General features: G+C 35.4%; 1 protein-coding gene and 1 pseudogene across 1 annotated transcript; one reads left to right on the forward strand and one right to left on the reverse strand.

The window, feature by feature from the left end:
• Positions 1-1,668: 1,668 nt before the first annotated feature.
• On the reverse strand, positions 1,669-6,581 carry LOC129288094 (protein FAR1-RELATED SEQUENCE 4-like). Its single transcript, XM_054924460.1, is given in 7 exon segments — positions 1,669-1,924; positions 2,280-2,327; positions 2,415-4,033; positions 4,036-4,582; positions 5,604-5,762; positions 5,987-6,235; positions 6,451-6,581. Coding segments are annotated over 4 exon segments (2,229 nt in total). The 5' UTR covers positions 4,463-4,582; positions 5,604-5,762; positions 5,987-6,235; positions 6,451-6,581; the 3' UTR covers positions 1,669-1,789.
• Positions 6,582-6,763: 182 nt separating this feature from the next.
• LOC129288093 (disease resistance protein RPV1-like) lies at positions 6,764-12,514 on the forward strand (annotated as a pseudogene).
• Positions 12,515-14,514: the final 2,000 nt, after the last annotated feature.

A 14,514-nucleotide genomic window follows, 5' to 3' on the forward strand; every position in this document is an offset into this window, starting at 1 on the left:
TAATTGAAGCTTGTTATTTCGATAACTTTTTTTAATAACATAAATTACACTTGATAAATTGATAACTTTTTCAACTCTTATGATTTATAAAATAAAGGTTGTTATTCTTTAAGTAAAAGTTATAATTGAGACTTGTTATCTTAATAACTTTTTTTAATAACAGAAATTATACTTAGCAAATTATAATTTTTTGTTTAATTCTTGTAATTTACAAAAAAAAGTTTTTATTTTTTAAGTAAAATTTATTATTGAGGTTTGTTATTTTCAATAAGGGTAAAATGATCTTTTCACTTTAAAATTTATTGATACAAAAGTCCGTAGGAGCTTTAATAAAATTATGACATTTTAAAATATTAAATTATCATTTATATAATTTAAAGATTTTATTATATTTTTTCTATTTTAATATTCATACCGTTCACAATCCATCTTTATATAATTCATTTTCCATGCAAGATGCAACACTTATACCAGACAACCCCCCCCTTCCCCCCGAAAAAATGCTATATTATACCAAACTCCAGTACTAGTGAAGGCTAAAAATAATTTTAGGATCTCTAGAAGAATAAAAGTATTTTTCTTAACCAGAGCTCATCCTAGTAGAGGTGGTTATTGCCACTTCAAGACATGTTTAGTTTAAACACAAACCAGAATTTACAAGTTAGATTTATTAATTTATGACAAAAAAAACTTGCAAATAAGATTTGTTAATTTATTATTAAAAAAAAACTTATCAAGCATGGTATTAAAAAGCAAGCCAACCTAATTAATTGAATTGATAAACCATTAAACTCATGCTTTATCAGTTTAATAAAATGCTTTATTAATGACTAATCTAACCATCGATCTATTACGATTTTAATCATTAACTTTTAAACTAATGCTTTAACAATTAGTCAAATTTTTAGTGACTTATTCTCAAGTAATGATATATTTAATAAGTTTTTTCTTCATAAATTAGTAAATCTCACTTGCAAATTCTTACTTTCAAGGGTGCAAATCATAGAATGAAAGCATTAAACTTTTAAACCAATTTACTCAAAAGCTTTTTATCCTTACTTTAGACTTAAAAAAAAAAGTGTCCTTATTTAAGTTTAATTTAATCTTTTCATCTTTAATCTCATTCCGAAAGATTGTAGTATCCTTGCATCTCACACAGAATTGAGAATACAGCTATAGTAATTCCGTAGTTACCGATTTTAAGATTCCATAGTGTAAACATTACTTTTTACTTCAATGTATATATTCATTTTTCCGCATTTTAATTTTAAATATAAAAAAGATTTGGAACTCAACTTTGTATTAAAACAGCTTAAAAAATAAATCTTGTTTAAAAAATTGGCATGCACATCAACTCACTGGTGTATCTACAAGAAAATTACCAGCGTAAATAAAGGTTATCACGTCCCATCTGAATGCCTTGTCGCATAGGTCTTGGGTTATTTTTCAATCTCTCTGACTCTCCCGGGTTTTGCCATCTCTTTTACCCAAAAAGAAAAAGATAAGTAATAATAAACACGATAATATTGACTTATTCCATTTTCATGTTCATTCCTTTGTTTTCTATATTCAGAATTTCTTTCCTACCTAGCACCACTGATTATAATCATATGTATGTCCATTTACATACATACTCGACATAAAAACTTACTTAAATGAGAACCAAGATTGAAAGATGCCTCTATTTATCACACCGATCCTCTACAGAATACATTTCGAACATTCTGTTCCGTAAACTTCTATACAAAATCTTGGATTCTTTACAAAGTAAACTATCATCATCATTCGGCTAACGAGGAAGGCAATTCTCATGCAAGTGAGTTGCAGATGCGTTATGATACTGTGTTGACGTATGGAACAGAGAAGGCACCATACTATGAAACTGCATAGGCAGGACATTATGTTGCCTCATATCTGTCAGTTCCTGTAACAACATATACAGACATTAAAGTCATTCCAAATTCGTGCTTCATGGTATTCAACAAAGCGTCGAGATAATAAACTAAACATCATCAAGAATAGAGATATGTTGAATGCAGTCGGAAGATGAATGGACATTGCATGATTGCGCGGTTACCTAATAACATATCACAGTCAATCCAAAAGCTTTACAACCATCACCATAAGCAAGCACGTGACACACACACACACACACACCTCTTGAAATTTGATGCAATAGTATTTTTGCATCCAAAAATCTATAAGCCATTGAAGCCAAAAGTAAAGCAAAGGGCACGTTTCTATTTTTAAAAATAGAAGGACGTAAGGACATGGCATACCATTTGGTGAAAACCATCTTGGCCGCTCACTGCTTCTAGTTGAGATGCCTATTACATAATAAAGAAGGAAAACTCGTAAATAATTTAAAATAAAATAAGAACAAAGATCAATCACATATCCATAAACTCACTGACCTTCCCCTTATTTCCTTCAGTATTTTCTGCAATTCCTACTTCCCTAGCAGCCACACCATTCCTCGCAGCCTTGTTCCCACTAGTCATCCTTGGATCAGGAACTTTCTTGTTAAAAGCATTACCAGATTGATGCTCTTCTTCCACATTGCATACTTGAGTAACTAAAGCATCAAGTCTTGCATCGTTCTCAACAGAGTTCATGCTTGTGCATTGCTTTAAGGCTTCTCTTATGGCACCTAAAGCAATATAATAACTTTCTTGAGACAAAGAACCCTCTTCACCCAATATTATGGCTCGTCTACATAAATCATTGAGCCGTCGGACCTTGGATTGCACCTCATCTAATCTTTCACTGATAGGATGCTTGCTCATAGCAGCATTTGTCAATCGTTGCAACACATACTTGGGTGGTAAGCTGAAAAACCCAGACATTTGTAGAACAACAATAGCATGCCTACAAATATAACCCTTATATTCAAATGAGCGACAGGAGCAGCATATATCTGAGTTAGATTTGTTCCACTCTACCACATAACTTTGATCATCTTCGAAGTCTTTCACAGTATATGTTGCAGCCACACCATCATTTTCCATTTTAAGATGGCATGCAGCCGCACCCATAACTTCAACTTGGAACTTCTTAAAAATTTCATGCGTGTAAACGAATAACATTTGTTTCTCAAAAGGGGAAGGAGATTTTAATTCAGGTGTTTCATGCCAGGCATCAAAATTTGCTTTGGCTTCTTCTTCGTACCTTTCTTCAAGAATCATTCTGTAACGCTCTAAAAATTCTCTCAACGAAGTATCACACTGAACATAGTTGTCAAACAAAGCACTTAAACTTTCTGCACGAGAGCTAGTGGACAATCCAACAAAAGAGATCTCCCTCATAAAAGTTGGCACCCAACGTGTCCGATCATTGTATAAAGATTGGATCCATCCAACATCTCTCAAATTAAACTTATCAACCAACTTCCACCATCTCTTTTCAAACTGTTCCTCTGTCCATGATTTATATATACATTTGTTGAATTTTTCCATGAAATTATCATGCCATGCACTTAAAAATTCAAGCTGTCTTGGTATCTTTTCCAAAATATGCCACAAACAAAAACAATGTCGTGTACCTGGAAGAACAGCAGCAACAGCTATTTTCATGGCCTCATTTTGATCAGTAAGAATCACTTGTGGAGCTCGGCCCCCCATTGCAATTAACCATGTTTGCAGTAACCAAGCAAAAGTGTAATTGGTCTCATCAGCAATCAACGCACAACCAAGCAATGTGGGTTGAATATGATGGTTTACTCCAATAAAAAGTACCAATGGTATTTTATACTTGCTGGTGAAATATGTTGTGTCAAAAGAAACAACATCACCAAAGTAAGTATAATCTTCCACACCTTTGGCATCAACCCAGAACACATTTCTCAGTCGATGCTCTTCATTCAAATCAACAGCATAGAAGAATTTTGGATTTTCTTCCTGCATGTGCATAAAGAGTTCAAGAAGCAATTGGGCATGCCCAGTTTCTAGAACCAAACTCCGTCCCTTATCATGTAGATTTCTCAAAAAGTTCTCTAGACAATCAACATTTTGATATGCACTAAACAATTGGAAACTGCAGTCAAATTCTTCCGCCTTCGCATGCGGACATCATTACCAAGTGGATCATTACTCCTATGACTCCTGAAAAAATGAGCCTGAGCAGGTAAAAGCTCATGATTGTGCTCTTTCACAAAGCTATAGACATACCACTTGCCATCTTGCCTTCTTTTCACATGCATGCTTGCTTTACAACCAATTTTTGGAGACGGGCGTGGATTGATTGCATCATCAGATTGCTGTTTATTACCATATCTTATACATGAAAACTTGGCATCAATAAATTCTTTTGATGCTCTAGACCGACGACTACTCAATTTGGCAGTGCCAAACCCCACAGACCTAGCATATTCCTTATAAAATGCATAGGCAGCTTCATGCGATTCAAATTCCATATCATCACGAGGCTCTGAAATTATGCTACCCATGAGAAAAGAAGAATCCATAATTATGGTGACAAAAGTCAGATCCTCTTCGCTCACAAAACTATTGTGTCACATGTCCGCATATACTGCCCCAGATGAAAGGCATATAGCTTGTTTTCAATAATCTAACTACCACAGTACCTGAATGGATATAGAAAACTTCACTAAGATATACAAAATACAAATGGCAATAGAAGTGAAATTTTCAATCTCTCTGATATATATATATATATATATGTATGTATGTATGTATGTATATAGTTCGGTATATAAAACCACCGGCCAAAGAGTCAAGAAAACATCAATAGAGACTAAAAACATTACATTAAACAAAAAACAAACAGAATAAAAAGAAAAAGAAGAAGCTTATTCATAACACCATTAAACTATATCTGCGATTGTCATCATCAATCTACTATAATTGAACCTTACTTAAGACGAATAAAAGTACCCTAAACCAGAAAGCCAATGAATTTTTTTTTTCCGCCTCCTTATCTTTTACTTCTTTTTAACAGTTATCTCTTATTTTTTACACAGTGCAACAATCACATTTTTTATTTTTTTTTTCTTTCTAACATTTTTCAATTTTTTCTTTCAAATAAGTCATATTCCCTAAAATTATTATCTATCTTGCAAATCGCACAGGGAAAAAAAAAATCTAGTTTATATTCGTAACTCAGTCAAATCTCTAGCTCCTCTCCTTATCGCAACATCATCGCAATACAGGCAAGATTTCAGCGTCTGCTGTTAGCTAACTTAAGCTCAATTTTTCTTTTATTGCATCATTTTAAGTTTGAGGCTGTTTCAACTGTGACATTACAAATATAATTCCGTGAAGATTCCATGATTGCTCTAAAATATCTAATAGCATCCAAGAAACTATTCATATGCATCTCGATAACTCAAGACTCATCCCTAATCAAAATAATGCTCCGAACAGAACCTATGCTTTTCTCAAAAGCTATCTTGGCCAGGCTTCCCTGTTCCAATACTCTATACCATAACAGAGAATACTGAATTCGATTTCAAATAATACGCACCAATCTAAAGCACCCGAAATTCAAACAGTTCCCAAGTACCAAACTAGCACTCTGAACTGTATAATTCAAAGCCAATTTCGAATATGAAGTTAACGAAGTCTCCAATATAAACGAGTCATTACCGAATTTCGCAGTCAAAGCGGTGCCACTTTTAAGCAGATGCGTCAATAGTCAGCTCCACGATCTCACAGCTGGCAGGAAAAGGACCGACCCCAAATGCCTTCTCCACACAACGCTTTTAAACAGAGCTTCGAGAATAGTGCATTGGATCACCAATCAATCTTGAAACCGTCGGACCGAGACAATAAGCAGCAGCAGCAGCAAAGAAAGACGGAATCAAATTATTAGAACCCTAGCATTTCAGAAAGAAGAACAACCAAATATTCGAGGAGACTAGAGAGTTTGGCATCAGAAAGAGGATGAAACAGAAAATCGGTGCGTCTAGCAGAAGAAAAGAAAGAGATTGAAACGATAAAGCGTGCAGGAGAGGGTTAGAAGGAATTACAATTGGGTTTGACTGGGCAGAATTGGGAGAAACTGGCGTCATGAATGTCTTGTCCGATACAAGTCAAGGAACGATGTCGTATTAAATTTGAACGCAGATCTCAACCGTCGGTCAGCAGATGGTCAAGATCGGTTTCGTAAATTAAAATCGCATGTACTCCCTCACTGTCACTGGATCTGGAGCGACGTTTGTACGACACGATCTGCTTCTTCCTGCGCGGGAAAACAGAACGAGGCGAAGCAATATGACCTGATAAGCAAACAGATCACACACGTCATTTTGAGACCGATCTGAAGAAGAAAACAGCACACTCAAGTGATGGCAGGAAATGAGTTTTACATGGAAGAAGCAAGAGTTGGAGATGCAAGTGCATCCAACCTCCTCTTTAAATCACAAAATATGATTTTGTATTAGTTGATTTGAGGAATTGATTGCTTGAAATAAACACCATGTATCCTTCTTACCAGGGACGGAGTGATCCCCCTTAGCATCTCGCCAGAGCCAGGCCCTTTTCTAACAATGATTGAGATACCGGAGATCGAGGTTCCTTCTCCTGCCGGTGAGATATGAGAGATCGATAAGGTCGAATTGGGGAAATGATCTACTAAATGAAAAGGTTTTTCTGTTGTGCGCGAATGTATTATATTCCTATTAGAGAGAATCCTTTTGGAGCCATAGTTGGACACCAAACGTGTACACTTCTCCAGCGAAAATTCAAATATTGGTTTGTCAAAGGTTTAGCCCCTTCCGTTAGAACTAAACCAGCGGGAACATTTTGTTTCAAGGACATGCATGTCTTTCAAAAAGATGGCAAGCAACAAAGTTTTCATTTCTGGAAGCTCTTGGAGTCTCTAACATCAACTTTGCTTTGCAATCACCATTTTGACCATCACGGAACAGTCTAGATACAAAGATTCGAGTGAAATGTATATCTTATCGAGTATTTGTCTGGTAGGATGTTCTTACAGTTGCATATTCCTAAAATATTTCATTTTTTCCTTCAATTATTCTTGGAAAAATCGTTGCTTGCAATAGATCTCAGATTTTTAGAAGTTATCTCTTCGTCAAAGTTATATACTCCAAGGCTGTTTGTTTGTTTTTGTTATAAAATTATTACACACTTGGAATCCACTCAGTATATAACGAGTTACTTACCACAGTATAAATCCACGAGATACAATTATTTGATACAAAAAATAAAACTTTGTTTTTTGAAAAATATCTGGACTACACTTCAAAATGCATAAATGCTATCATCTTCCTCCTCATCTTTCTCATTTTTTAGGCTCCCCGTAGTTTGAAATACTCTTGTATCTGTCCAATAAAATGGCTTCTTCCTCCTCCTCCTCACAAGTTCCTCAGAAAAAGTATGATGTGTTCATCTGCTTTAGAGGTTCAGACATCAGACATGGTTTTCTTAGCCATTTGACAAAGGAGTTACGTCAGGAGCAGATAGATTTCTATGTAGATGAGAGACTTGAGAGAGGAAACGAAGTATCATCAACACTTGAGAAAATAATTGAAGGTTCACTGATGTCACTGGTGATATTCTCGAAAGACTATGCTTCTTCAAAGTGGTGCTTGGAAGAGCTTGTCAAAATCATGGAATGCAAGGAAGCCAATCAACAGATTGTAATTCCAGTTTTCTACCATGTAGATCCATCAGATGTTAGGCATCAAAAAGGCACTTTTGCAGATGCTTTTGCCCAACATGAACAAAGATTCAAGGATAATATAGGCTGCGTGCTACAAGTTTGGAGATCTGCCTTGACCAAAGCGGCTAACTTGTCTGGTTATCACTATTCATTGAATTCTCAGTAAGTTTCTTTTTCTGATGTTTTTTTTCTTTTTTAAAATATATAAATATAATAATGCCATCTGGCTGGTTGTTTAGATTACAAAGAATTTACCTTTATTTATAGATTGTCTTGCATCGCAATATTTATTTCCTCATAAAATACCTAGGAATTTCAGGCTAGATTCCAAAAGTTTAACTTGGTGTTTCTCAATCAAACTAACATGGAAGTGATATTATTTTATAGATTATAAGTCTTTTTTTTTTTTTTTACTGTATTAATGTCTATGAATTTAATATTTCTAACCTGTTTGTCAATCAAACTAACTCCAAACCCGCTTGTTATATTCTATTAACAAATAATATATTCTGAGCCATACGTGCTGGCGTCCTTCAATAATTCTACAATTTCTAAATTTGCAGACACAAGTTTAACTTTCTTCCTTCGTATTAAAGTTTGTTCTCGCGGCACCATTCTTACATTTCTAGAAAAGCTCTGCTGAGGCTGCTTGAGTATGAAAACAACGTAATACCACAGCTCGTACAATTTAATGTTGTATCGATCATCTGTATTGATAATTCTTTACGGTGGCCAGGCTTTTTGTCCTATGGCATTAGACAATATGACATGTATGCGTATACGGTCACTATTTTCAAGTACTGGAGATGTTTATGATAGCTGATCGATAGAGTTTAGTTTAATTACGGGTCAATGATAGGTGTAGAAGCCAAATTAACAAATTACAATCAATCATGGGGCAGGGGGCCGGATGTCTTTTTTGACCAAAACCGACATTTTAATTTTATGATTCTTTTGGCTCATCCAAGGAGACCTACGTCCAGTCTATGGTCGATCCTAGTTAATTTCAAGTTTCGACTGTGTATGATAGTTGATGCCAAAGAATATCCCACCCTCATGTGCAGATATTCTTCGTCACTCATTTGACCACTTTCTCCAATTTCGCTACCAACTAAGCATCGTTACGTTCCACCCGAATTTTTCATTCCTCATGTAGAATAATGGGAGAAAAAAATATTTCTTTGTTACTTCTCAAGTATTTATAAGAAGTTGCTGTAGTATTTATAAGAGTACCACAAATTAAAACAGAATAATTAATGCTATTATAACTCCTAACTACCAACCAATATCTACTATAAGGCTAAATAATATATTTACATATTTTAACAATATATAAATATAATAATGCCTATCTAGCTGGTTGATTAGGTTACAAAGAATTTAACCTTAATTTTAGATTGTCTTGCATCAAAATATTTGTTATTTCCTCACAAGATACCTAGAAATTTCAAACTAGATCCCAAAAGTTTAACTTCTTGTTTCTCAATCAAACTAACATGGAAATGATATTCTCATGGATTATATGTATTTATTTTTTTTATTTTTACCTATGAATTTAATATTTCTATGTTGTTTGTCAATTTTGCTTTGCTGTTTTGCATTTGTAACTTAATCAAATTTTTTTCATTTGTATTTCCTTTCTCTTGTTGTCTGCCAGGAATGAATCTGAACTCATTGATGAAATCTTGAAAGATGTCTTGACAAAATTGGATGATATTTACCCTGTCGAACCAAAGTGCCGAGTTGGAGCTAATCAAAACTTGGCTTGTATTGAATCATTATTGAATGTTGACTCAGACGAGATTCAAAGTCTTGGAATTTGGGGATGGGGGGTATCGGCAAAACAACCCTTGCTCGTGCTATATATGACAAATTCTCTTCCAAATTTCAAAGCTGCTGCTTCCTAGAAAACGTGCGAGAAGAATCAAAGCAGATTAATGGATTAAGCTGTTTACTTCAGAAACTTCTTTCTGAATTATTAGACCAAGAAAATCACCATGTGAATGGTGGAGCGAAAGCAAAATCCAGAATAGCAAGTAACAGAAGGCTGCGTTGGAGAAAGGTTCTTATTGTTCTGGATGATGTTGACACATCTGAGCAATTAGAATATCTACTTGGAGAACAACTTTGCTTGGGACCAGGTAGTAGAATCATTGTAACAACAAGAGATAAGCATGTTCTTATTAGTAGAGGAATTCTGATAATACATGAGATGAAGGTGTTGAATTTTGAAGAATCCATGAAACTTTTAAGCTTGAATGCCTTCAATCAATGCCGTCCCAAAACAGGATATGAAGAGCTATCAAGAAGGGCAGTTGATTATGCCAGGGGTATCCCACTAGCTTTGAAAGTTCTGGGTTCTGATTTTCATTCTAGAAATATGGAAACATGGGAAAGTGCACTCAAGAAGCTCCAGAAGTATCCTAATGTGCAGATTCAAAACGCACTGAAAGTGAGTTATGAGGGGTTGGATGATGCTGAAAAAGAAATATTGCTAGACATTGCATTCTTTTTCAAAGGAGAAAGTAAAGATGATGTTATAAGGGTACTTGATGCTTTTGGTCTTTATACTATGGTTGGAATCGACAACCTTTTGAACAAAGCTCTTATAACTGTTTCATATGATAATATACAAATGCACGACTTAATTGAAGAAATGTGTGAACAAATTGTTCGTGAAGAATCTGCCAAGCATCCAGAGAGACGTAGCCGGTTGAGGGATGATGAAGAAATTTATGATGTATTGAAAAATAACAAGGTAAGGGAAAGATGCTGTAACTAATTAGTTTACATATTTTTTTTCCTTATCTGAAGAATTTGAAAACACTAATTGTTTAATAATGTGATGATCTTTTGTGTCAGGGAACTGACGCAATTGAAGGCATTGTGTTGGATATGTCTTGGAGTAGTAGAGATTTACACTTGAATGCAGACACCTTCACAAAAATGACCAATCTAAGATATCTCAAATTATACTGCAGCGTGTATGGTAGATCATGTAATTATGTGAACCTTCCTGCTAGCCTTCATGCATTCCTGATAAATTAAGGTACTTCCGTTGGGATGGATATCCATGGAAATCATTACCATCAATTTCTTGTGCTGAGAAGCTTGTAGAACTTACAATGGAAAATAGCCATGTTAGAAAACTGTGGGAGGGTGTGCAGGTATTTATATACAGGTGTATCTTATGTTTTGTATTTAATTATAATGTATTTGGGCTTTTCCGAATAATGATTTTTTTTGATTCTTATAGGATTTTGTGAACTTGAAGAGATTAAACCTTCAGGGATCACGACTATTGGAGGAACTACCTGATTTCTCCATGGCTCAGAATCTTGAAGAAGTGGATCTTGTGAATCGTGAAAGTTTGCACAATCTTCATCCATCTATCTTGTCTCTCCACTCACTTGTTTATTTGTCTCTAGATGGATGCAAAAGTTTGAGAAGTCTACAAAGTGAGGTTCATTTAAAATCTCTTAAATTGCTTCATGTTGATGAGTGTTTTAGACTCAAGGAGTTTTCATTATCTTCAGAGGAAATAACATTCTTATACTTGGCAAAAACGGGAATAGAAAGATTTCACTCAGCAATTGGGCGTCTTTGTAAGCTTACTGTACTTCATTTGAATGGTTCAAAACTGAGGAATCTTGCAGCAAATGAGTTAAGTTGCTTAAGATCTTTGAAGGATTTTCGTCTTTTTGATTACAAAAACGTTGTTCACGGAGACAAGCTACGCATCATATTTGGTGGTTTACATTCTCTAGAAAAACTATATTTGAAAGGATGTACTTACTTGTCTGTGTTGCCAGCCAATATCAGTGCTTTAACATCGTTGAATAAATTAGTACTAGAAGGAAGCAATATTGAGAACTTGCCTGCTAGCATCAAGCATCTTTCAAATCTGAAAAAAGTTTACTTGAGAAATTGTAGGAGGCTTTTGTCTATACCAGAACTTCCCTCATCCATCACATGTTTAAACGTCGATGACTGTGTATCATTGGAGACTGTCCCAACTTTAACAACTTTTAAGAGAAAAGAAGATGACAATGAGGAAGAAGATTATTCCTTTACCTTCCAAAATTGCCTGAAATTGTATGATCATTCATTCATGATGGAGTTTTCTCACGTCTCCTTGAAGCGAGGAGCATATAACAATTATGATCCATTTATATGTTACCCTGGAAGCACAGTTCCCGAGTGGTTTGTCAAAGCACAGACAACAGAGACTTCCAACCCTATTGAATTGACTCCATGTTTCGATGATTTGAAGGGTTTTTTTTTGCTGTGTTGTTCTTTCTCACTTGATTCAAAGGGTAATGGATGTCCCAGGCTACTTAGAATGCCATGTTGACTTGGAAAATTGTGAATATGCAACTGGCTGGACTATGCAAATAGATCCTATGGAACTGAATTCAGATCATGTTTTTCTGTGGTTTCAACGTGGTGAATACATATCAGAGGCAGTTAAGAGTAGGGGCAACATTCATGGCGCCGCTTGTAATCCAAAGGTTTCATTTCAATTCTCTCTGCTTTATGAAATTCCTATTTCATGTGAAAGGGGAAAGGAAATCAGTGCCAGCTTGCTCAAGGCATGTGGAGTCTGCCCAATATATGCCACAGAATATAAACAAGTTCTCCAACAGATTGAATTCAAGGTGAAAACAAAGAGGCGTTGGGCATATTGATAGCCCAAAACAACTCCCTTCATTAAAGTGCTTCAGGACATATTCTATCTTCAACGATTGCAGCAAGTGTTGAGATCTTAGTTAGAATTTTAATATTTTATGCTGATTTTTGTTATATTTCTGATTTTGTTATGCATCATGTCATGCCCTTAATCATAATTATCATATCCATTCTCTTCGATGAATCTGTCTTGTATGTAGGTAAATTGTGGAAACTAGCTTTCATCTTCTGCATCTTCTACTACTTCATGCAAATTCCAAACTTGTTAGAGTGGACCTGGCTTCGCTTTTGAAAGCTACCTCTGAAGATCGTGAATTCTTGTGGCAGAATTCTGGGAATTTCAGAATTCTATTACAATTCTGAATCTGGTAATTTGCCTCATTTTGAAAGCGAGGCTGATAAACCAACTTAAATAGGGAGAGAGGCTAATAATTATAACATGCCAAATTCCTTGATACAAGCAGAAAATAATTAACTAAGAAAAGCAGATAGACTACACGGATATCACATGTAGTCAGGAATAAAAACAGAGAAATAAAAACACAATCAACAATGAAAATGAACTCTGTTTCATTATGCTTCAAATATGAAAAATATAGAAGTTGATCACTTAATGAAACAGAATAAAGCCATACAGAACACAGCAGCACTGCCGTTACGCCATTCAACTCCATTAACACAGCCACGCAGCCAATCCGTTTTCCATAAACGTTCATCTCAATAAAAAGCATTAATCCCCTTTTAGTTTCAGTTGTAATCCTCTCCCTATCCCAATAGTATAAATAGGATGCTTCACACTGTATGGAAGACACGAACCAATTGAGAGAAATAAACTTGTAAAGTTTTTCCTATTCTTCTGGTTTCTATACCATTTTTGGTGTTAAAGCAAGGTTCTAAAGCTAGGAAACTGTAGGAAAACCCTTGTGGAATAGAGTTTGAAATGACACCGGTGAAAGAGGTCACTGTCACTCTCAGAGGTCCCATTTCCCATCATTTTTTCCAACATTTGACCTCACCATCGTGTTTAAGAGGTTCAAAAACGTGAAATAGGAGTCGTCCCATCGCTGGTAGCCACTACACACTGTTGTCATTGTTCCGCACACGCGCTTACTGAAGGTTGAAGACGCTGACATCATCAACCACATCACCTGATTTGCCTAGTTAGAGACAGGTCAGCTACCCAGAATCTGCCAAATGTCACATTTGCCACGTCATCCTGCCTCGTGAGCCATTTTTTTTGAAAATTCATTTTAACCCTAAACTTTTTAGAATTTTTGTTTTGACCCCTAATCTTTTTGAAATTTCTTTTTGGCCCATATTTTTCCAAAATTACACTTTGACCCCTAATATTTATAGAAATTCCATGTTGACCCTATATTTTTTTCAAAATTACATTTCTGCCCTAAAATCCCTGAAATTTCCCTTTTTGCCCCTACACTCCTAGAAAATTATAGTTACACCTCTATATTTTTTTTTTGCCTAAGTCTTAACCTTGCAAAAAAGTCCTAAAATGCCTCCAAGATACAGGAATGTGCATGAGATTGAGATGGACAAGATGAGACGTCGAATACGAGAGCTAGAGGCTACCATAGAAAAGCAACAAGCTTTATTAGATACTCACAGAGAAAACCCAAAAGGAGATTCAGGAAGCAGCAATTCGTCATCCATTGACAACCATCATTGTCCTCAACAATAACTATTTTGTCCTAGTGGTATCAAGGTAGACATTCCTGAATTTAAGGGAAGACTCCAGCCAGAAGAGTTTGTAGATTGCCTTTAAACTGTTGAAGGTGTATTTAAATATAAGGAGATTTCAGATGCACAAAAAAGTCAAGATTGTTTCTCTCAAACTTAAGAAACATTCCTCTATATGGCAGGAAAACCTTAAACGAAAGCAAGAATGTGAAGGAAAGTGCAAGATTGAGCTTGGGAAAAATGAGATACTAGCTTACCAGGAGGTTCCTATCAGGACATTACCACAAGGACAACTTTATCCAGCTGCAAAAATCTTCGACAGAGGTCCTTGTCTGTGGAAGAGTATACCAAAAAGTTTGAGAAACTCATGATGAAGTGTGACATATATGAGAAGGAGGAGCAAAAAATAGCTCAATACTTTGTAGGCTTAAACATTGATATCAGCTATCTAGTCTAGCTTAGCAGCATTAGACCTTGGATGGTGTAATC

Source organism: Prosopis cineraria, unplaced genomic scaffold, assembly GCF_029017545.1.
Source record: "Prosopis cineraria cultivar Desert tree isolate PC_DT_omini unplaced genomic scaffold, ASM2901754v1 PC12, whole genome shotgun sequence".
Taxonomy (NCBI): domain Eukaryota; kingdom Viridiplantae; phylum Streptophyta; class Magnoliopsida; order Fabales; family Fabaceae; genus Prosopis; species Prosopis cineraria.